Here is a 23,846-nt window from a genome sequence, read left to right on the forward strand (position 1 = left end):
CCACTTTCTTTTGGCCTTGGCTGAAAAATCTGCATATAGTCTTGTGGGGGTTCTCTTATATGTAACAAGTTGTTTTCCTCTTGCGTTTCTCCTTGTCTTTAACTTTTGATAATTATAATGTGTCTTGGTGTGGGTCTCTTTGAATTCATCTTATGGAACTCTATAGGCTTCCTGGATCTGAATATCTGCTTCATTTCCCAGGTTAGAGAAGTTTTCAACCATTATTTCTCCAAAGAAATTTTCTATCTCTTTCTTTCTCTTTTCTCTTTCTGGAACCCCTGTAAAGTGCATATTGGTCCACTTGATGTTGTACAGTCCTTTAATGAATCTTCACTATGTTTTCATTCTTTTTACTCTTCTGATTGGATGAATTCCACTGCCCTGTCTTCAGGTTTGCTTGTCCTCTTTTAGCTTTATCTAATCTGCTATTGAACCCTTCTATTGAACTTTTCCAGCTCATTTATTGTATTATTCAGGTCTAATTTCTGTTTGGTATTTTCTTATATTCTCTACCCCTTTGTTGAAATTCTTGCTTTGTTCATGCATTGCTTTCCTGCCGTTAGTGAGCATCTTTATTATGAGTATTTTAAACTCTTCATAAGGTAAATTACTTAACTCCTTTTCATTAAGGTCTTTTTCTGAGGTTTTATCTTTTTCTTTCATTTGGAACATATTCCTCTATTTTTCATTTTCCTTGACTCTCTGTGATGGTTTCTATGCCTTAGGTAAACAACTGCCTTTCTGAGTCTTGAAAAAGTGGTCTGGTGTAGGAGATGAACCTTATTATCCAATCCTGCCCTATCTCTTGGTTGTCTCTCAAACCTTTGTAATTGTCTAAGCAGGCCTATTTGTTCTTAGTGGCTCTGGTAGTTGAAGGTGTGCCAAGACCTTTCAGTGTCCCAAAGAGGGAGGGATCTCAGCACCTAGATGCAGGCTAATAAGAAGTCAGAACCTCAGCAGCTTCTAAAGTATGCAAATATACCTCTTTCAAGGGAAAACTGGGAAATGGATATTTCTGTCTTCTCTGCACTGAGTCCTAAGAATATAGCCAGTTATAAACTATTTTTTTTTTGTTTGCTACCATTTCATTAAACCTGTGAACACTAACCTCCTAGTTACTAGAGCCAGGCTCTCAAGGGATATGTCCTCCAGGTGGCACCCACAGAAGCCAGGTTACCAGATGTGTACACAAACTATTTTCTTGGAGACAACAGCAACCTGGGTCAGGGCAGAGGGAGAGCATGAAGATGGTGCCCATGGGCATTCCTGATCTCTGGAGAGGTTTGCAGCTCACCTCTAGCTGTAGGCTAAATCAGAAGCCTGCCTCTCAGGCTTCAGCTTTTAAGATAAGCAAATAGGCCTCCTTCACAGAAAGACTGGGTGTTTCTGTTTGACAACTCTGTGCTATGCCTTGGGGGATAGCCAGTTAAGAATTGTTTCTCTGTTATAGTCCTGTGAGATCTGTGAATTTAAGCTCCATTGGCTACCAGAGCGGCAGCTATAAAAATCAAGACAGCAGACATGTGGTCAGGCTCTTTTCTGAGAAATACTGGTGACCTGGAGTAAGGCAGAGGGAGAACATAAAGATGGCACCCACCAGCCATTGTAGTCTCTGGAGAGTACTGCAGTTGGCCCCTAGATGTATGTTAGATGTGAAACCTGGCCCCTCCAGCTGCAGCTATTAAGATAAATAGGTAGGTCTCTTTAGTGAAAAGACTAGGTATGTTTTACTCTTTTGCCTCTGCACTGGGCCCTGGGTGTTAGCCATGGTAAGGCCACATAAGTCCTTTAAGAATGGTCTTTGAGTTAGAGCACCTGGGTGGCTCAGTCAGTTAAGTGCCCAGCTTTGGCTCAGGTCATGATCTCACATCTCATGGGTTTGAGCCCCACATTGGGTTCTGTGCTGACAGCTCAGAGCCTGGAGCCTGCTTCAAATTCTATGTCTCCCTCTTTCTGCCCCTCCCCACTCACACTTTCTCCCTCTCAAAAATAAACATTAAAAAAAAAAAAGAATGGTCTTTGAGTTTGCGATAGCCTTATGGATTTGGTAGATACAAGCCCCATTGGCTTTCAAAGTTAGATGTTTTGGGGGCTAATCTTTCAGACAGAAGTCTTAAAATTCAGGCCACCAAATACAAGGTCCAAACTCTTCTCTCCTCAGAGAGAAGCCAGAAGTTGTGAGTTTCCTTCTGGTTGTGTGTTGCCATGCCAGGGGTGAGGTTTATGGCAAGATTGTGTCTCAGCGTCTCCTTGTTTCATTGTGGGTTTTTTCTTGTTCGCCCAGTGGGTAGGAGTAGTTCAGCTGGTTTCTGGTGTGGAATATTAATCAGCCTTAAAAAAGAGGGAAATCCTTCCATCTGCAACACCATTGATGAAACTGAAGGACATTATGCTAAATGAAATAAGGCAGACATAGACAAATATTCCGTGATCTTACTTATATGTAGGATCTAAAATAGTCAAACTCCTGGAAGCAGAGAATAGAATGGTGGTTGCTAGGGTGAGGAAGAAATGAGGAGATGTTGATCAAAGGGTGTAATGTTTCAGTTATACAAGATGAATAATTTCTGGAAATCTAATGTATAGCAGTATAATTTAGTTGCCAATGTTGTATACTTGAAATTTGCTAAGAGGATAAATCTTATGTGTTCTCACCACAAAAGGAAACAAAAAAATAAAATGGTAATTATATGAGGTTAATTAGTTTGACTGTGGTGATTATTTCACAATATATAGGTATATCAAAACATTAAGCTGTACCCCTTAAATATATACAGTTTTTATTTGTCAGTTATACCCCAATAGAGCTGAAAATAAACCCTACAAACTCTGTACGCATTAAACAATGACCCCTCATTTCTCCCCTCCCTCCAAGTCCCTGGCAACCACCATTCTATTTTTTCTATCTGTGATTCTATTTATTCTAAGTACTTGATATGAGTGGAATCATACAGAATTTGTCCTATTATGATGGGCTTAGTTTGCTTAGCATAATGACTTCAAGGTTAATCTATTCAAGGCTCATCCATGTTTTAACATATGTCAGAATTTCCTTCCTTTTTAAGACCGAAATATATTCCATCATATGTGTATACCATGTTTTGTTTATCAATCAATGGACATTTGGGTTGTTCCGCTTTTAGGCTATTGTGAATAATGCTTCCCTAAACAGGGGCACACAAGTATCTATTAGTGTCCCTGCTTTAATTTTTTTTGAGTATATACCCAGAAGTGAGAATTGTTGGATAACACAATAATTCTATTTTTAATTTTTGAGGAACTGCCATATCATTTTTCACATTGGCTGCACAATTTTACATTCCCACCACCCCTGTACAAGGGTTCTAATTTCCCCAAATTCTCACCAACTTCTTTTATTTTTTATAATCACCACCCTTGTAGGTGTAAGGTGGTATCTGATTATAGTTTTGATTTGCATTTTCCTAATAAGTAGTTATGATGGATATCTTTTCATGTGCATATTGGCAATTTGTGTATATCTTCTTTGGGAAAATATCTGTTTAAGTCCTTAGGCTTTTAAAAAATCTGGTTGTTCATTTCATTGTTGTTCAGCTTTAGGAGTTATTTGCATATTCTAGATATTAATCTCTTATCAGATATATGATTTGAAAATATTTTCTCCTGTTCTGTGGCTTGCCTTTTTTTTACTCTTGATTGAACAGTGTCCTTTGATGCATAAAAGTTTTAAATTTTCATGAAGACCAATTTTGTTGTTGTTGTTGTTGTTGTTGTTGTTGCCTGTATCATTGGTGTCATAGCCAAGAAAGCATTACCATACCCAATGCCATGAATATTTTCCCCTATTTCCTTCAAAGAGTTTTATAATTGTAGCTCATACCTTTAGATCTTTGATCCATTTTGAGATCATTTTCATATACGGTGTAAGATAAGTATCCAATTTCATTCTTTTGCATGTGATACCCAGTTATCCCAATGCCATTTGTTGAAAATCTGTCCTTTTGCCATTGAATGGTCTTGGCCTCCTTGTATAAAATCAGTTAGCCATATATAAACCCATTTATTTCTGTGTTCTACATCCCATCCATTGGTCTATAGGTTTTATGCTAGTACCACACCGTTTTAATTACTATAGCTTTATAAGAAGTTTTGAAATCAGGAGGTGTGTGAGTCCTCAACTTTATTCTTCTTTTTCAAGATTGTTTTGAATTTCCAGGGTCCCTTGAGATTCATATAAATTTTAAGATGTTAAAAAAAAATCCATTAGGATCTTGACAGAGATTTCATTGAATCTGTACTTTGGATAATGTCATTTTAACAATATTGTCTTCCAGTCAATATTTATATACATGGGATATCTTTCCATTTATTTATGTCTGCTTTAATTTCTTTCAGCGTTTTTTTAAAAAATTTATTGTCACGTTAGCTAACATACAGTATATACAGTGTGCTCTTGGTTTTGGGGGTAGATTCCTATGATTAATCACTTATATACAACACCCAGTGCTCATCTCAACAAGTGCTCTCCTCAATGCCCATCACCCATTTCTCCCCTACCCCACCACCCCCATCAACCCTCAGTTTGTTCTCTGTATTTAAGAGTCTCTTATGGTTTGCCTCCCTCTCTGTTTGAAACTATTTTTGTCACCTTCCATTCCCCCATGGTCTTCCATTAACTTTCTTAAGTTTCACATATGAGTGAAAACATGTGATATCTTTCTCTGACTTATTTCATTTAGTATAATACCCTCCAGTTCCATTCACGTTGTTCCAAATGGCAGGATTTCATTATTTCTCATTGCCAAGTAGTATTCCATTGTATATATAAACCACATCTTCTTTATCCATTCATCAGTTGATGGACATCTGGGCTCTTTTCATAATTTGGCTGTTGTTGAAAGTGCTGCTATAAACATCGGGGTACATGTGCCCCTATGAATCAGCACTCCTGTATTCTTTGGATAAATTCCTAGTAGTGCTATTGCTGGGTCATAGGGTAGTTGTATTTTTAATTTTTTTTAGGAAATTCCACACTGTGTTCCAGAGCAGCTCCACCCACCAACAGTGCAAGAGGGTTCCCATTTCTGCACATCCTCATCAACATCTGTTGTTTTCCGAGTTGTTAATTTTAGCCACTCAGACTGGTGTGAGGTGATATCTCAGTGTGGTTTTGATTTGTATTTCCCTGATGATGAGTGATGTTGAGCATCTTTTCATGTGTCTGTTGGCCACCTGGATGTCTTCTTTGGGAAAGTGTCTGTTCATGTCTTCTGCACATTTCTTCACTGGATTATTTGTTTTTCGGGTATTGAGTTTGGTAAGTTCTTTACAGATTTTGGATACTAAACCTTTATCTGATATGTCATTTGTAAATATCATCTCCCATTCCATCAGTTGCCTTTTAGTTTTGTTGATTGTTTCCTTTGCTGTGCAGAAGCTTTTTATCTTGATGAGGTCTCAATAGTTCATGTTTGCTTTTATTTCCCTTGCCTTTGGAGAAGTGTCAAGTAAGAAATTGCTGTGGCTGACATCAAAGAAGTTGTTGCCTGTTTTCTCCTTTAGGGTTTTAATGGTTTCCTATCTCACACTTAGGTCTTTCATCCATTCTGAGAGTTTATTTTTTATGTATGGTATAAGAAAGTGGTCCAGTTTCATTCTTCTGCATGTTGCTGTCCAATTGTCCCAGCACCATTTGCTAAAGAGACTGTCTTTTTTCCATTGCACACTCTTTCCTGCTTTGTCAAAGATTAGTTGGCCATACATTTGTGGGTCCAATTCCAGGTTCTCTGTTCTATTCCATTGATCTGAGTGTCTATTTTTGTGCCAGTACCATACTGTCTTGATTCCAGCTTTGTAGTAGAGTCTAAAGTCCAGGATTGTGATGCCTCCTGCTTTGGTTTTCTTTTTCAATATAATTTTGGCTATTCGAGGTCTTTTGTGGTTCCATACAAAATTTAGGATTATTTGTTCTAGCTTTGAGAAGAATGCTGGTGGAATTTTGATAGTGATTGCATTCAGTGTGTAGATTGCTTTGGGTAGTATTGACATTTTAACAATATTTTTTCTTCCAATCCATGAGCATCGTATGTTTTTCCATTTCTTTGTGTCTTCTTCAGTTTCCTTCATAGGTTTTGTATAGTTTTCAGCATACAGATATTTCACATCTTTGGTTAGGTTTATTCCTAGGTATTTTATTGTTCTTGTTGCAATTGTAAATGGGGTTGGTTTCTTGATTTCTCTTTCTGTTGCTTCATTATTGCTGTATAGAAATGTGACTGATTTCTGTACATTGATTTTGTATCCTGCGACTTTGCTGAATTCATGTATCAGTTCTCGCAGCTTTTTGGTGGAGACTTTAAATGTAGAGTATCATGTCATCTGTGAAAAGTGAAAGTTTGACTTCTTCTTTGCCAGTTTGGATGCCTTTTATTTCATTTTGGTGTCTGCTGAGGTTAGGACTCCCAACACTATGTTAAACAGTGGTGAGAGTGGGCATCCCTGCTGTGTTCCTGATCTCTGGGGGAAAGCTCTCAGTTTTTTCCCCTTGAGGATATTAGCTGTGGGCTTTTCATATATGGCTTTTATGATTTTGAGGTATGTTCCTTCTATGCTGACTTTCTTGAGTTTTTTTTATTAAGAAAGGATGCTGTATTTTGTCAAATACTTTTTCCACATCTATTGACAGTATCATATGGTTCTTATCCTTTCTTCTATTAATGTGATGTATAACATTGATTTGTGAATATTGAACCAGCCCTGTAGCCCAGGAATGAATCCCACTTGATCGTGGTGAATAATTCCTTTGATATATTGTTGAATTCGATTTGCTAGTATCTTGTTGAGAATTTTTGAATCAGTGTTCATCAGGAATATTGGCCTGTAATTCTCCTTTTTAGTGGGGTCTCTGTCTGGTTTGGGAATCAAGGTAATGCTGGCTTCATAGAATGAATCTGGGAACTTTCCTTCCATTTCTATTTTTTGGAATAGCTTGAGAAGGATAGGTATTAACTCAGCTTTAAATGTCTGGCAAAATTCCCCCAGGAAATCATCTGGCCTAGGACTCTTATTTGTTGCAAGATTTTTGATGACTGATTCAATTTCTTTGCTGGCTGTGGGTCTGTTCAAATTTTCTATTTCTTCCTGTTTGAGTTTTGGTAGTGTGTGGGTATCTAGGAATTTGTCCATTTCCTCCAGGTCGTCCAGTTTGTTGGCATATAATGTTTCATAGTATTCTCTGATAATTGTTTGTTTTTCTGTGATGTTGGTTGTGATCTGTCATTTTTCATTTGTGATTTTATCTATTTGGGTCCTCTTCTTTTTGAGAAGTCTGGCTGGGGGTTTATCAATTTTGTTAATTTTTTAAAAAAACGCAGCTCTTAGATTCATTGATCTCTTCTGGTTTTTTGGATTCCCTATTGTTTATTTCTGCTCTAATCTTTATTATTTATCTTCTTCTGCTGGCTTCATGGTTTCTTTGCTGTTCTGCTTCTAGATCCTTTAGGTGTGCTGTTAGATTTTGTATTTGGGATTTTTTCTTGTTTCTTGAGATAGGCCTGGATTGCAATGTATTTTCCTCTTAGGACTGCTTTTGCTGTATCCCAAAAAGTTTGAACTGTCATGTTTTCATTTTCATTTGCTTCCATATATTTTTTAATTTCTTCTTCAATTGCCTGATTAACCCATTCATTCTGTTTAAAAAAAATTTTTAATGTTTATTTTTGACAGAGAGAGAGAGAGAGAGAGAGAGAAACAGAGCATGAGTGAGGGAGGGGCAGAGAGGGAGGGAGACACAGAATCTGAAACAGGCTCCAGGCTCTGAGCTGTCAGCACAGAACCTGATGCGGGGCTCAAACCCATGGACAGCAAGATCATGACCTGAGCCAAAGTCGGGCGCTCAACCAACTAAGCCACCCAGGCACCCCAACCCATTCATTCTTTAGTAGGATGTCCTTTAATCTCCATGCATTTGGAGGCTTTCCAAATTTTTTCTTGTGTTTGATTTCAAGTTTCATAGTGTTGTGATCTGAAAATATACATGGTATTATCTCAATTCTTTTATATTTGTTGAGAGCTGTTTTGTGACCCAGTATGTGATCTATCTTGGAGAATGTTCCATGTGCACTTGAGAAGAATTTATATTCTGCTGCTTTTGGATGAAAAGTTCTGAATATACTTGTCAAGTCCATCTGGTCCAGTGTATCATTCAAGGCCATTGTATCTTTATTGGGTTTTTTTGCCTAGATGATCTGTCCTTTGCTATAAGTGGAGTATTAAATTCCCCTATAATTACAGTATTCCTATCAATAAGATTGCTCAATTGATTTATATATTTGGGAACTTTCAAGTTTGGAGCATAAACATTTACAATTGTTAGGTCTTGATGGATAGACCTCATAATTATATTATGCTTTTCTTCATCTCTTGTTACAACCTTTAGTTTAAATCTAGTTTGATAGAAGTATGGCACTTCAGCTTTCTTCTGACTTCCAGTAGCATGATGGATGGTTCTCCATCCCCTCACTTCCAATCTGAAGGTGTCCTCAGGTCTAAAATGGGTCCCTATGGACAGAATATAGATGGATCTTGTTTTTTTTAATCTATTCTGATACCCTATGTCTTTTTATTAGAGCATTTCATTTACATTCAGAGTTGTTATTGAAAGATATGGACTTAGTGTGATTGTGTTATCTATAGGTTTCATGCTTATGGTGATGTCTCTGTTCCTTTGTAGTCTTTACAGCATTCCACTCACAGAGTCCCCCTTAGGATCTCTTGCAGGGCTGGTTTAGTGGTCATGAATCCCTTCAGTTTTTGTTTGTCTGGGAAAGCCTTTATCTCTCCTTCTATTCTAAATGACAGACTTGCTGGCTAAAGGATTCTTGGCTGCATATTTTTCATATTCAGCACATTGAATATTTCCTGCCACTCCCTTCTCGCCTGCCAAGTTTCAATGGATAAGTCTGCTACTACCCTTATGTGTCTACCCTTGTAGGTTAAGGCCCATTTGTCCCCAACTGCTTTCAGAATTCTCACTTTATCTTTGTATTTTGCCAGTTTCACTGTGATATGCCATGGAGAAGATCTATTCTGATTAAATCTGAAGGGAGTTCTCTGTGCCTCCTGTATTTGGATGTCCATTTCCTTCCCCAGATTAGGGACGTTCTCAGCTATAATTTGTTCAAGTAAACCTTCTGCCCCTTTCTCTCTCTTCTTTTCTGGAACTCCTGTGATATGGATATTATTATGTTTCATTGAATCACTTAGTTCTCTAATTCTTTTCTTATCTCTCTTTTTCTTGGCTTCATCATTTTCCATAATTTTATCTTCTATTTCACTTAATTCTCCACTGCCTCCTCCATCCTTGCTGTGACTGCATCTAGTTTATTTTGCACCTCAGTTACATTTCTTAATTCTTCATGACTATTTCTTAGTTCCTTGATCTCTGCAGCAATAGATTCTCTGCTATCTTCTATGCTTTTTTTCAAGCCCAGCAATTAATCTTATGACTATTATTCTAAATGCTTGCTTAGTTATATTGTTTATATCTGTTTCGAGCAATTCTCTAGCTGTCATCTCTTCCTGGAATCTCTTTTGAGGAGAATTCTTCCATTTTTCATATTGGCTAGTTTTCTGTCTCTTATGTGTTTTAATAGCTTGTTATGAGGCCTACACTTGTGAGCATTACTATATCAAAAAGGGATCCTACACTGTCCAAGGCCTGGCCTTTCAGGAGGTGTTTTTGGAGTGTGTTTCATGCTCTTGTTGTTGAGACTCTGCTTGCTTTATCTCCCTAGTAGTGGTGGTTTGGACCTTCTACCAGGTGTGCTTTCATTTTTTTGTTGAAGTATCCCTGGAAAAAGTTTAAGAAAAGGATGAGGATGGTGGAAGAGGCCTTATCACATACAAAGAGAGGAATGACAGGGGCAGGGAAAAGGAAAAGAAAAAAATTGACCAGGCAGAGAAACAGAAACTGTATGGCTTGGTCCCAAGAAAGAGAGAGGAAAATAAAGAAGAAAGAGATACAGAAGAGGTGTAAAAAGAATGGATTGAAAACGTCTGCTTAAACAAACCAACAACTGGAATAACCAGACAAGAGAAGGGAAGAAATAAGAGGAAGAAATATATATACACACACATACACACACACATACACACATACACACACACACACACACATAAAATAAGAATTGACCAAGAATCAAATCAGAGAATGCAAAACTACTGTACCAATATCTACCAGTGCCTTGGTAACTGCTGCCTGCGCTGGTCTGAAGGAGGGGCTGTCTGGTTTCATCAGTGTCCATCTTGCTCTAGTAGATACGCAGTTACCAGGCATGGAGGGGCATGGTTTGGTGTAGGTAGGTACCACCTCCACTGTGGGCCCAATGTCTGTTCCCTGAAACCCCACCTTGTTGGTGATAGGAGAAAAATGGCAACACCCCAGTCTCGCCTCCTCAGACTGGGTGTCCCAGACCACTCTATTCAGGCTATCCTCACAGTGCCTCGAGGGCATGAGTAGGCTGATTCTGTTTGGCTCCGCAGTCTCCTGTGCCTCCCAGGTGTTCAGCTGGGATTCAAACCCCAATGTCTTAAAGGATCCCACTCCATGTGCCCTGGTTCTGGGGAAGAGCTGCTCTGCCCAGCTACTAAGGGCCTCTGGCTCCTCACAGTGCCAAGAGGATGCCAGCTGGCCACTATGTCTTGCTCCACTGGCTCCCGTGCCTCCCTGGTGCTTGGCTGGGATTCGAACCCCAATGACTTAAAGGATCCCACTCCACATGCCCTAGTTCTGGTGTACTGTCACTCTGGGGTACTGTCACAAAGGGCCTCTGGGTGGCAGGGGGTGGGGGTGGGATGCAGGGTCTTTTGTCCTTGGATTGGCTATTTTCCTTCTTCTCACAGCACTCAAGAGAGAGGTTGCTCTCTCCAACTGCACCTGGGAGCTAGATACTGAGCCTGGGGCTGACTCCCCTCCTCCCCAGGCACTCGAACAGGGCGGAGAAAGCCCCACAGTTAGAAATTGGTTCTTTCTCTGTTTTTTTCCGATCCCAGTTACCTGATTTTTTTCTTGTCCAAATACAATCCTGCACTTCCACAGCCGCTCTTTCTCTTCCTTTTGTCTCTCCACAGAAGGGGATCCCTCCCCTCTGTTCCTACGCTGCCCATTTTATCTCTGCCGGTTTGCAATCACACACCTATGACCCAACCCGTTGTCCCGTTGTTATAATGTAAACCACATCTTCTTTATCCATTCATTAGTTGACGGACATTTGGGCTCTTTACATAATTGGGCTATTGTTGATAGTGTTGCTATAAACATTGGGGTGCATATGCCACTTTGAATCAGCATTTTTTTTTGCATCCTTTGGATAAATTCCTAGTAGTGCAATTGCTGGGTCATAGGGTAGTTCTATTTTTAATTTTTTGAGGAAACTCCATACTGTTCTCCAGAGTGGCTGTACCAGTTTTCATTCCCACCAACGGAGCAAAAGGGTTCCCCTTTCTCCACATCCCTGCCAACATTGGTTGTTTTCTGAGTTGTTAATGTTAGCCATTCTGACAGGTGGTGAGGTGGTATCTAATTGTAGTTTTTATTTGTATTTCCCTGATGATGAGTGATATTAAGCATCTTGTTATGTGTCTGTTTTCTCTCTGGTGTCTTCTCTGGAAAAGTGTCTATTCATGTCTTCTGCCCATTTTCACTTCCCATTTTGTTTTTTTGGGTGTTGAGTTTGGTAAGTTCTTTATAGATTTTGGATACTAACCCTTTATCTAATATGTTATATATCATCTCCCAGTCCATCTGTTGCCTTTTAGTTTTGTTGATTGTTTCCTTTGCTGTGTAGAAGCTTTTTATCTTGTTGAGGTACAATAGTTCATTTTTGCTTTTATTTCTCTTGTCTCTAGTGACATGTTTAATACGAAGTTGCTGTGGCATACATGAAAGAGGTTGCTGCCTATTTTCTCAGGCAGGATTTTGATGGTTTCCTGTCTCACATTTAGGTCTTTCATCCATTTTGAACTTAATGTTCTGTATGGTGTGAGAAAGTGGTCCAGTTTCATTCTTTTGAATGTTGCTGTCCAGTTCTCTCAGCACCATTAGCTAAAGAGACTGTCTTTTTTCCATTGGTTACTCTTTCCTGCTCTGTCGATAATAAGTTGGCCATATATTTGTGAGTCCATTTCTGGGTTCTCTATTCCACTGATCTATGTGTCTGTTTTTGTGCCAGTACCGTACGGTCTTGATGATTACAGCTTTGTAATACAGCTTAAAATACAGGTGATGCTTCCAGCTTTGGTTTTCTTTTTCAATATTACTTTGACTATTCAGGGTCTTTTGTGGTTCCATACAAATTTTAGGATTGTTTGTTCTAGCTCTGTGAAGAATGCTGGTGGTATATTAATAGGGATTACATTGAATGTGTAGATTGCTTTGGGCAGTATCAACATTTTATAAAAATATCTGTTTTTCCAATCCATGAGCATGGAATAGTTTTCCATTTCTTTGTGTATTCTTCAATTTCTTTCATAAACGTTCTGTAGTTTTCAGCATACAGAACTTTTACATCTTTGGTTAGGTTTATTCCTAGTTATGTTATGGTTTTTGCTGTAATTGTAAATGGGATCAATTCCTTGATATCTCTTTCTGCTGCTTGATTATTAGTGTATAGAAATGTAACTGATTTGTGTACATTGATTTTATCCTGTGACTTTGCTGAATTCATGTATCAGCTCCAGCAGCTTTTTGGTGGAGTCTTTTGGGCTTTCCATGTAGAGTATCATGTCATCTGCGAAGAGTGGAAGTTTGACTTCTATTTGCAATTTGGATGCCTTTTATTTTGTTTTGTTATCTGATTGCTGAGGTTAGGACTTCCAACACTATATTGAACAACAGTGGTGACAGTGGACATCCTGTCATGTTCCTGATCTTAGGGGAAAAGCTCTCAGTTTTTCCCCATTGAGGATGATATTACCTGTGGGACATTCATATACGGCTTTTATGATGTTAAAGTATGTTCCTTCTATCCTGACTTTCTTGAGGGGTTTTATCAAGAAAGGATGCTGTATTTTGTCAAATGCTTTTTCTGCATCTGTTGAAAGGATCATATGGTTCTTATCCTTTCTTCTGTTAATGAGGTGTATCACATTGATTGATTTGTGAATACTGAAGGAATCCTGCATCCCAGGCATCAATCCCATTTGATCATGGTGAATAATTATTTTAATATACTGTGACTTTGAAGTGCTAGTATCTTGGTGAGAATTTTTGCATCCAGCTTCCTCAGGGGTATTGGCCTGTAATTCTCCTTTTTAGTGGGGTCTTTGTCTGGTTGTGGAATCAAGGTAATGCTGGCTTCATAAAATGAGTTTGGAAACTTTCCTTCCATTTCTATTTTTTGGAACAGTTTGAGAAGAATAGGTATTAACTCTGCTTTAAATGTCTGGTAAATTTCCCCTGGGAAGCCATCTGGCCCAGGACTCTTATTTGTTGGGAGATTTTTGACAACCCATTCAATTTCTTTGCTGGTTAGGGTCTGTTCAAATTTCCTATTTTTTCCCATTTGGGTTTTGGGAGTGTGTGAGGGTATAGGACTTTGCCCGTTTCTTCCAGGTTGTCCAGTTTGTTGGCATATAAGTTTTCATAGTATTCTCTTATAATTGTATTTCTGTGGTGTTGGTTGCGATCATTCCTCTTTCATTTGTGACTTTATCTATTTGGGTCCTCTCTCTTTTCTTTTTGAGAAGTCTGGCTAGGGAGTTATCAATTTTGTTTATTCTTTCAAAAACCAGTTCTTAGTTTCGTTGATCAGTTCTGCGGGGGGCGGGGGTTGTTGTTGTTTGGATTCCATATCATTTATTTCTCCTCTACTCTTTCTTCTTTCCCTTCTTTGGTTGGCTTTGGGCTTTATTTGCTGCTGCTTTTCTAGCTCCTTCAAGTGTAAGGTTAGGTTGTGTATTTGGGACCTTTCTTGCTTCTTGAGACAGGCCTGAAATGCAATGTACTTTCCTCTTAGGACTGCCTTTGCTGCATCCCAAAGGGTTTGGTCTGTCATGTTTACATTTTCATTTGCTTCCATGTATCTTTTAATTTCTTCTTTAATTTCTCGGTTAACCCATTTATTCTTAAGTGGGATGTGTTCTTTAACCTCCATGTATCTGGGTGCTTTCCAAATTTTTTCTTGTGGTTGATTTCAAGTTTCATAGCATTGTGATCTGAAAATACACATGGTATGATCTCAATCTTTCTGTACCTTTTGAGGGCTGTTTTGTGACCCAAAATATGATCTATTCTGGAGAATATTCCATGTGCACCCGAGAAGAATGTGTATTCTGCTGCTTTAGGATGGAATGTTCTGAATATATCTGTTAAGTCCATCTGATCCAGTGTGTCATCAGAGCCATTGTTTCCTTGTTGATTTTCTGCTTAGATGATCTGTCCACTGTTGTAGGTGGAGTATTAAAGTCTCCTACACTAGTGGTATTATTATCAATAAGTTTGCTTACGTTTATGCTTAACTGATGTATGTATTTGGGTGCTTCAAGCTGGGGACATAAATGTTTGCAATTGTTAGGTCTTCTTGATGGATAGACCCCTTCAATTATAATATAATGCCTTTCTTCATCTCTTGTTCAGTCTTTGTTTTGAAACCTAGTTTGTCTGATATAAGTACGACCTCTCTGGCTTTCTTTCCACGTCCATTAGGATGATAGATAGTTCTCCATCCCCTCACTTTTAATCTGCAGGTGTCCTTAAGTCTAAAATGAGTCTCTTGTAGGGGTGCCTGGGTGGCTCAGTCGGTTAAGCGGCCGACTTCGGCTCGGGTCATGATCTCGCAGTCTGTGAGTTCAAGCCCCGCGTCAGACTCTGTGCTGACAGCTCAGAGCCTGGAGCCTGTTTCAGATTCTGTGTCTCCCTCTCTCTGACCCTCCCCCATTCATGCTCTGTCTCCCTCTGTCTCAAAAATAAATAAACGTTAAAAAAAATTAAAAAAAAATGAGTCCCTTGTAGGTAGTGTGTGTATATATATACCTATATATATATGTATATATATACACACACATACATACATACACACACACATATATACATATATATGCTGATATATATGCAGATATAGATATATAGATATATATCTTGCTTTTTGTCCATTCTGATACCCTATGTCTTTTGATTGGAGCATCGAGTCCATTTACATTCAGATTATTGAAAGGTATGAATTTAGTGCCATTGTGTTATCTGAAGACTTTGTGTTTCTGGTGATGTTCTCTGGTCCTTTGTAGTCTTTGCTGCTTTCCACTCAGAGAGTTCCCCTTACAGTTTCTTGCAGGGCTGGTTTAGTGGTCAGACTCCTTTAGTTTTTCTTTGTCTTGGAAAGTCATTATCTCTCCTATCCTGAATGACTGCCATGCTGAACAAAGGATTCTTGGCTCTGTATTGTTCCTATTCAGCACACTGAATATTTCTTGCCACTTCCTTCTGACCTGCCAGGTGTCAGTGGACAGGTCTGCTACTAACCTTATGTGTCTACCCTTGTAGGTTAAGGACCTGTTGTTCCTAGCTACTTTCAGAATTCCCTCTTTATCTCTGTATTTTGCAATTACAAACCTTTTTTATTTATTTATCTTTGTATGTCATAGTGTTGACCTGTTTCTGTTGATTTTGAATGTAGTTCTCTGTGCCTCTTGGACTTAGATGTCTGTGTCCTTCCCCAGATTAGGGAAGTTCTCAGCTATACTTTGTTCAAATAAACCTTCTGCTCCTTTTTCTCACTCTTCTTCTTCTGGGACTCTTATGGTATGGATATTGTTTCATTTCATGGAATCACTTAGTTCTCTAATTCTCCTCTCGTGATCTAGTAATTTCCTTTCCCTCTTTTTTTAGCTTCATTATTTTCCATAATTTTATCTTCTATTTCACCTATTCTCTCCTGTGCATCTTCCACCCTAGCTGTCACTGTATCTAGTTTATTTTGTATCTCAGTTATGGCATTTTTTGATTTGTCCTGACTAGTTCTTAGGTCTCTGATCTCTGCAGCAAGGGTTTCTCTCATGTCTTCTATGCTCTTTTCAAGCTGCTATTAGTCTAAGGAGTGTTGTTCTAAAGTCTTGTTCAGATATGTTTATACCTGTTTTGAGCAATTCTCTGTGATTTCTTCTTGACCTTTCTTTTGAGGAGAATTCCTCTGTCTTGTTATTTTGGCTTATTTTCTGTCCTTTGCGTGTTTTAAAAGCTTGTTATGTGTTCTGCACCTAAGAATACTTCTATATGAAGAAGGTGTCATACACTGTCCACTGCCTGGCACTCCAGGAAGTGTTTTTGGTGTATGTTATGTGCACTCTGCTGTTGTGGTTTGGCTGCTCTATCCCATTGGTCAGTCCTCTGCAGAGCTCCTCCTTGCTTGTAGCGGGGGAGTGTTTGCACCTTCAACCATATGTGCTTTGAATTGTTTGTCGAAATAACCTTGGGGGGAAAAAAGGAAAAGGGAGGGGTAAACTTGATCCTATAAAAAGAGAAAAATGGAAGGGGAGAAAAGAAATCCAAACAAAGAATCACAAAAGTATAAGCCTAAATTCAGAGAAAGAAACAGGAAATTAAAGATGAAAGAGAGAAGGTGGAAAAAGAATAGAGTAAAAATGTCTGATAAAAAATTAATATATATACATATAATAACATTTGACCAAAAACACGTCAGAAACTATGAGCCTGATTCCAAAAGAAAAAAAAAAAAGGAGAAGGTAAAAAGAAATAGAAAAGCAAAGAAAAAAAAAACACAACAGTTGTCTGCTGATGCCTGGGACTGGTGGCTGTGCTGGTCTGGACGAGAGGCCAGCTGCATTGGATCAGTCTTGGCTCCCAGTAAATAAGCAGTTGCCAGGTACCGAGGGGTGGGGTTTGGTGTAAGTGGGTCCCGCCTCCACTGGGGGCCACTGTGCTGCTCTCTGAAGTCCTACAGTGTTGGTGTTGGGGAGAAAAATGGTAACACTCCACTGTCTCCTCCCCAGACCAGATATCTCAACCCACGCTGTTCAGGCAGCTCTCATAGAATAGTAAGGGTGCTCAGTTTTCCCTGCTCTACAGTTCTCCCACATCTTCTACCCTGGGCTGGGATTCAAAACCTAAAATCTTAAAGGACCCAGCTTGGTGCAGCTCCTTTCCCCCCATTCTGGAGTAGAGCCACCCTGCCCTGCTGATAAAAAGGCCTTTGGCTGTACCTGCAGGGTCTTTTGTCCTTGGGGAGGCAATAAGCCCTCTTCCCAAAGTATTCTGGGAAGGGGACTATTCTCTCCCAGGACACCCCTGAGATTGTCACACCACAGTATATACTCCTGGGCCAGCTCCCTCCTCCCCAGGAGCGTGCTTCACAGTTCTGGAGAAAGTCACACACTTCTGAAACCTCCGAATTTCAGCTCCTGAGGCTGTTTTCGAAAGAGAAACTGGAACTCTCTGTATTTCTTGTTCCCCAGTCTGTGGTCCAGAGAGGTTTTCCTCTTGTGCTGAGTAACAGCATTTTCACAGCTCCTCTCTGTCTCTCTCTCTCTCTCTCTCTCCCTCCCTCCCTCCCTCCCTCCCTTTTGTGTCTCCACAGAAGGGGATACCTCTCCTCTGTGCCTATGCCATTTTATCTCCCCCAATTCACATCTGCACACCTCATTCCTGCCAATCTGCCTCCCTCTAACTGTGGAGATCCTTCTGGCCCTCCGCAGATTGATTGCCTGGGTGCTCCAAGTAATCTGACCTCAAAAGAGCTGTGTTTGGGGGATGAGGAAAGTCACAGTCTCCCTACTTCTCTACCATCTTAACTCCCTTCCACCAAACCTAGTTTTATGTAATAAGTAAATTGATCTTTCTACTTGGCTTAAAAATGGAGCCCTAGTGACAGTTTAAAATGACTCAGTGTTGATCATTCTGGATATTTTCCTTGGCCTCAATATACCTTTACAATCTCTAGATTCACATCCTCTTTAATATCCACTGGGTGTCTAAGAGAAATCTCAAATGCATCATTCCCCAAACAGTTGAACTCCTGATCTTCCACCCTCAAAACCTGCTTTACTGCATCTTTCTAGAGAATGGCAATTATATTTGTTTCCTTAGGCCAAATTCTTGAAGTCATCCCTAAATCCTTTCTCTTGCACACGCCACATCCAATCCATTGGCAAATTTTGTTGATTATACTTTCAAAGTATATTCAGATTCAGTTATTTCTCACCATCTCCACTGCTACCAGCCTGGACCAAGCCTATCATCATCTTGCACTTGGGTCGTTGGAGTAGTTTTCTTTTTTTTAATTTATTTTGAGAGAGACAGAGTGAGCAGGGAAGGGGCAGAGAGAGAGGGGGGCAGAGAATCTGAAGCAGGCTCTGCACTAACAGCAGAGAGCCCTATGTGGGACTTGAACTCACAAACTGCGAGATCATGACCTGAGCCAAAGTCAGACTCTCAACCGACTGAGCCACCCAGGCACCCCAATGGAGTAATCTTAATTGGTCTCTATACTTCTACTCTTGTCCATCTTTCCCCATCTCTATCCCCTTAGTTTGTTTCCAGCATAGCAGGTAGAGTGATCCAGTTAAAACCTAAGATAACGTCACTTCTAATTCCTTGCTCTTATTTTTCAGTGGCTCCCTATTTCACTTGGAATAAAAGCCAGTCCTAAGAATGGCTGAGGATGTCCTATATCACTCTGCTGAAGACACATTGATCTCATTTCTCCTCAAACATCTAAGGTACTCTTGCCTCAGGGCCTTTGTACATGCTATCCATTGCCTCAGGCACCCAAAAGGGCTCACTTTCTTAGCCACTTCAGGTTTGGGCTCATATAACACTTAGAAAGGTCTACCCTGAAAAATCTTATTTAAAATTGCCGACTCACTCTTACCCTTACTCTGATCAATCACTTTCCCATAGCATTTTTCACCTCCTGACATGCTGTTACTTATTTAATAGTCTCTTCCTCCTTCAGTGACAATGTAAGCTCCGTGATGGAAGGGATTTTTTGGTTGTTCATTCACTGATGCATCTTCAACACCTAAAACAAAGCCCAGTGTATAGACAAAACTCAATAAATATTTTGAATGAAATACTAGAAAGTTTTTTAAAGCAGCTTTATTGTGGAATATTTAACATATAATAAACTACAGATATTTAAAATGTAATATTTAATAAGCTTTTAGTAATAAATCATTACCACAACCAAGAAAATGAACGAATACATCACCAATAAAAGTTTTCTCGCTGCCTCTTGCCCTTCTCTGAATACCACAACCCCAGGGACCACTGACCTGCTTTCTGTCACTATAGTTGCATTTTAAGAATTGTATATAAACTGAATCAGTAATGCATAGTTTTTGACTAGCTTCTTTCACTCAGCATAATTATTATGAGATTCTCCCATGCTGTTATATCAGTAGTTTATTCCTTTTTATTGCTGAATGGTATTCCATTGTATGGATACACCACAATTTGTCTAGCCATCCGTTGTTAGACATCTGGGTTTCTGGTTTGGGGCTCTTATAAGTATTTACAAATGCTATCAAATATTTGTGTGCATTGTACATATCTTTGTGAGGATGTAACACTTTCGTTTCTCTTGAGTAAATGTCTAGAAGTACGATAGCTAGAGCAATGTTGAGTGTATGTTTAACTTTTTTTTTAAATTTATTTTGAGAGAGTGAGCACAAGTGGTGTAGGGGCAGAGAGAAGGGGGGGGGCAGAGGATACCAAGCAGCCTTCTCCACTGACAGCAGAGAGCCTCATGCGGGGCTTGAACTCATGAACCATGAGATCATGACTTAAACTGAAGTCAGACACTTAACCAACCGAGCCAGCCAGGCACCCCTGTATGTTTAACTTCTTAAGAAATTGCAAAATTGATTTGCAGAGCAGTTGTACCATTTTATATTCCCACCAGCAGTGTATGAGAGTTCTGCTTCCAACATCTCTACCAACATTTGGTTTGGTCACTCTTTTTCATCTTAACCATTCTAGTACATGTGGAGTGGAATCTCACTGTGATTTACAGTTGCGTTTCTGTAATGTTTAATAATGTTGAGCATCTTTTCCTGTGCTTACTTGCCATCTGCATCTCTTTTTGGGGAAGTGTCTGTTCAAATCTTTTGTCCTTTTTATAGTGAGTTTATTATTAGTTTTGTGACATACTTATATATTTATACATCCTTTATCAGATATATATGTTACGCATAATTTCTTCTAGGTTATGCCTAGTCTTTTCATCCTAATGGTACCAGTCTTCAGAAGGCAGAGGTTTTTAGTTTAGAGTAAATGTACTTATTACATTTTTTCTTTTTCTTTTCTTTTAGTTTATTTATTTATTGAGAGAGAGAGAGAGTAAGCAGGGTAGGGACAGAGAGAGAGGAGAGAGAGAATCCCAAGCAGGCTCCATACTCTCAGTATAGAGCCCCATGTGGGGCTCGAACTCATGAACCTTGAGATCATGACCTGAGCCAAAACCAATAGTCAGACATTTAACTGAGCCACCCAGGTGCCCCTCAGATTTTTTCTTATATAAATCATGGGGTTAAAAAAATTTTTTTTTCATATTTATTTTTGAGAGAGAGAAGGAGAGTGCAAGCAGGGGAGTGCAAGCAGGGGAGAGGCAGAGAGTGGGGCGGGGGGGTGGGAAGGGGGAGACACAGAATCCAAAGCAGGCTCCAAGCTCTGAGCTGTCAGCACAGAGCCCAAGGCAGGGCTCGGAATCCATCAACCATGAGATCATGACCTGAGCCAAAGTCATGCGCTGAACCCACTGAGCCACCCAGGAGCCCCTATAAATCATGGTTTTGATGTCATTTCTAAGATCTTTGCTTACCTAAGGTAGCAGATTTTCTCCTAAGTTTTTTCCCCCACGAAGTTTTATAGTTTTGGGTTTTATATTTAGGTCCATAATCCATTTGAATTAAGTTTTGTATATAGTACAAGGTATAGACTTAAGTTTTGGGGGTTTTTGGCATAGTTATTCCAGCACCATGTGTTTAAAAGACTATTATTTCTTCACTGAATTGCCTTTGCACCTTTATAAGAAATCAATTCTCTTCGTATGTGTGGGTCTATTTCTGAACTCTTGATTCTGTTCCATGTATCTGCTTGACTCTCTTTATGACAAAATCATATTTCCTTGATTACTATAGCTTCATAGTAAGTCTTGAAATCAGGTAGTGTTAATTCTTCTTTGTCCCTTGGGTTAGAAGTATGTTAGGTTTCCAAATGGTATTTTCCAGATATCTTTATGTTACTGATTTCTAACTTAATTCTATATGGTCAGAGAACATACTTTATGTGACTTAAATCCTTTAAAATTTATTGGTGCTATTTTTGTGACCCAGAATATGGTCTGTCTTGGTAAATGTCCATGTGCACTTGAAAAGAATGTGCACTTTGCTATCGTTGGGTGGAATGTTCTGTAAATGTCAATGGGATCTAGTTGGTTAGTAGTGTTTTTTATTTTGTTTTGCTTTTTATTTGACCCCCAATGTTACATTAGTTTCAGGTATACAACATAGTGATTCAACTTCTCTATACGTTGTTACGCTCACCACAAATGTAGCTACCATCTGTCACCATACAAGGCTATTATAATAAAATTGACTGTATTCCCTATGTTGTACCTTTCATCTCTGTGACTTATCCACTTCGTATCTGGAACCTGTGCCTCCCACTTTCCTTCACCCACCTTGCCATAGGGGAGAGGTTAGGTGTGAGGGGGGATGGGCACTCATCAGTTTGTTATAATTATGGGTGTTTTTCTGTTTTCATTTGTGTTTTAGAGTCTACATATTAAATGAAATCATATGGTATTTGTCTTTGACCTATTTCACTTAGCATGTAATACCCTTTAGTTCCATCCATTGTTGCAAATGTCAATTTCTCATTCTGTTTTATGGCTGAATATTCCCTTGTATATATATACTACTACTGCTTATCCATTCATCTATCGGTGAACACTTATGTTGTTTCCATGTCATGGCTATTGTAAATAGAGCTGCAATAAACATAGGAGTGTATAGATCTTTTTGAATTAGTGTTTTAGTTTTTTTTTGGTTAAATACCCAATAGTAGAATTAATGGATCGTGTAATATTTCTATTTTTAATTTTTTGAGTAACTTCTGTATTGTTTTCCACAAGAGCTGAACCAGTTTACAAACTGACCAACAGTGCATGAGGGTTCCTTGTTCTCTGTCTCCTCACCAAGATTTGTTACTCTCTTTTTGATTCTAGCCATTCTGATAGGTATAAAGTGATGTCTCATTGTGGTTTTTAAGTTACAGGCCTTTCACCTCCTTGGTTAAGTTTATCTCCAGGTGGTTTTTTTTTTTTTTGGTGTGAAATTGTAAATGGAATTGTTTTCTTAATTTCTCTATTTCATTATTAATGTATAGAAACACAGTGAATTTCTGCATATTAATTTTGTGTCCTGCAACTTTACTGAATTCATATATCACTTCTAATAGTTTTTTGATGGAGTCTTCAGAGTTTTCTATGTGTAGTATCATGTCATTTGCAAGTAGTTTTTACTTCATATCAGTTTGGATACCTTTCATTTCTTGTCTCATTGCTGTGGGTAGGACTTCCAGTACTATGTTGAATAAAGGTGACAACAATGGGCATTATTGTCTTGTTCCTGATCTTAGAGGAAAAGCTCTCTGTTTTTCACCATTGACCATGATGTTAGCTCTGGGCTTGTCATATATAGCCTTTATTATGTTAAGCTATGATCCCTCTAAACCCACTTTGTTGAGAACACATGTTTAGTTTTGTGAAATGCTTTTTTGTCTTGACTGAGATGAGCATATGATTTTTATTCTTCATTTTGTTATTGTGATGTATTACATTGATTTGTGGATATTGAGCCATCTTTGCATCCCTGGAATAAATCCCATTGATTGTGGTGAATGATCCTGTTAATGTATTGTTGAGTGTAGTTTGCTAATACTTTGTAGAGGATTTTTGCATCTACGTTCATCAGGGATATTGGTCTATTGATATTGGATATTGATTTTTGTAGTGTCTTTGTCTGGTTTTGGTGTCAGGATAATGCTGGCCTCAAAGAATGAATCTGGAATCTTTCTTCCCTTTCCTATTTTTTTTTTTTTGAATAGTTTGAGGAGAATAGTTATTAACTCTTTAAATGTTTGGTGGAATTCACTGGTGAGTCCATCTGGTCCTAGACTTTTGTTTGTTGGGAGTTTTTTGATTACTGATTCCATTTTGTTACTAGTCAGATTTTTTCTTTTTGATTTGGTTTTGGAAGATTGTATGTTTCTAGGAATTTATCGATTTCTTCTATGTTGACCAGTATCTTGGCATGTAATTTTTCATAGTAGTAGTCTCTTATAATCCTTTGTATTTCTGTGGTGTCATTTGTTGCTTCCCTTCTTTCATTTCTGATTTTGTTTCGGTTCTCTCTTTCTTGATGAGGCTGGCTAAAGGTTTATCAATTTTGCTTATCTTTTCAAAAATCCAGTTCTGGTTTCATTGATTTTTTTAAAAGATTTTTAACTATTGTTTATTGACTTCATAATTCAGCTTTTTAAAATTCAAGTATAATTAACATACAGCATTATATAGTTTCAGATATACAATATCATTGATCTTTTCTATTGGTTTTTAGTCTTTATTTCATTAATTTATACTCTATTATTTCCTTCCTTCTAACTTTGGGCTTTGTTCTTGTTTTTATAGTTCCTTTAAGGTTAGACTGTTTGAGAGTTTTCTTGTTTATTGAGATAAGCCTGTATCATTTTAAATTTCCCTTAGAACTGCTTTTGCTGGGTCCCAAAGATTTTGGACCACTGTGTTTTTATAGTTTCATTTGTCTCCGTGTATTTTTTAAAATTTCCTCTTTGA

At 38.6% G+C, this 23,846-nt stretch overlaps 1 protein-coding gene across 4 annotated transcripts in view; it reads left to right on the forward strand.

Annotated features, from left to right (window-relative positions):
- Positions 1–23,846, forward strand: part of GDPD4 (glycerophosphodiester phosphodiesterase domain containing 4) — a 196,534-nt gene that overhangs the window by 157,513 nt on the left and 15,175 nt on the right. For 2 of the 4 annotated variants that reach the window (XR_006193357.1, XR_006193356.1), the window contains exon 18: positions 18,601–18,708. Coding sequence is in view for 2 of the 4 variants with exons in the window: in XM_042903891.1 (XP_042759825.1) it covers positions 18,601–18,648 (48 nt within the window). In the remaining 2 variants the exon portion in view is untranslated. Of the gene's footprint in view, positions 1–18,600; positions 19,254–23,846 lie in introns of those variants that run through there. The other 2 variants (XM_042903891.1, XM_042903894.1) reach the window with 1 other exon arrangement.

This window comes from Panthera leo, chromosome D1, assembly GCF_018350215.1.
Source record: "Panthera leo isolate Ple1 chromosome D1, P.leo_Ple1_pat1.1, whole genome shotgun sequence".
Lineage (NCBI taxonomy): Eukaryota > Metazoa > Chordata > Mammalia > Carnivora > Felidae > Panthera > Panthera leo.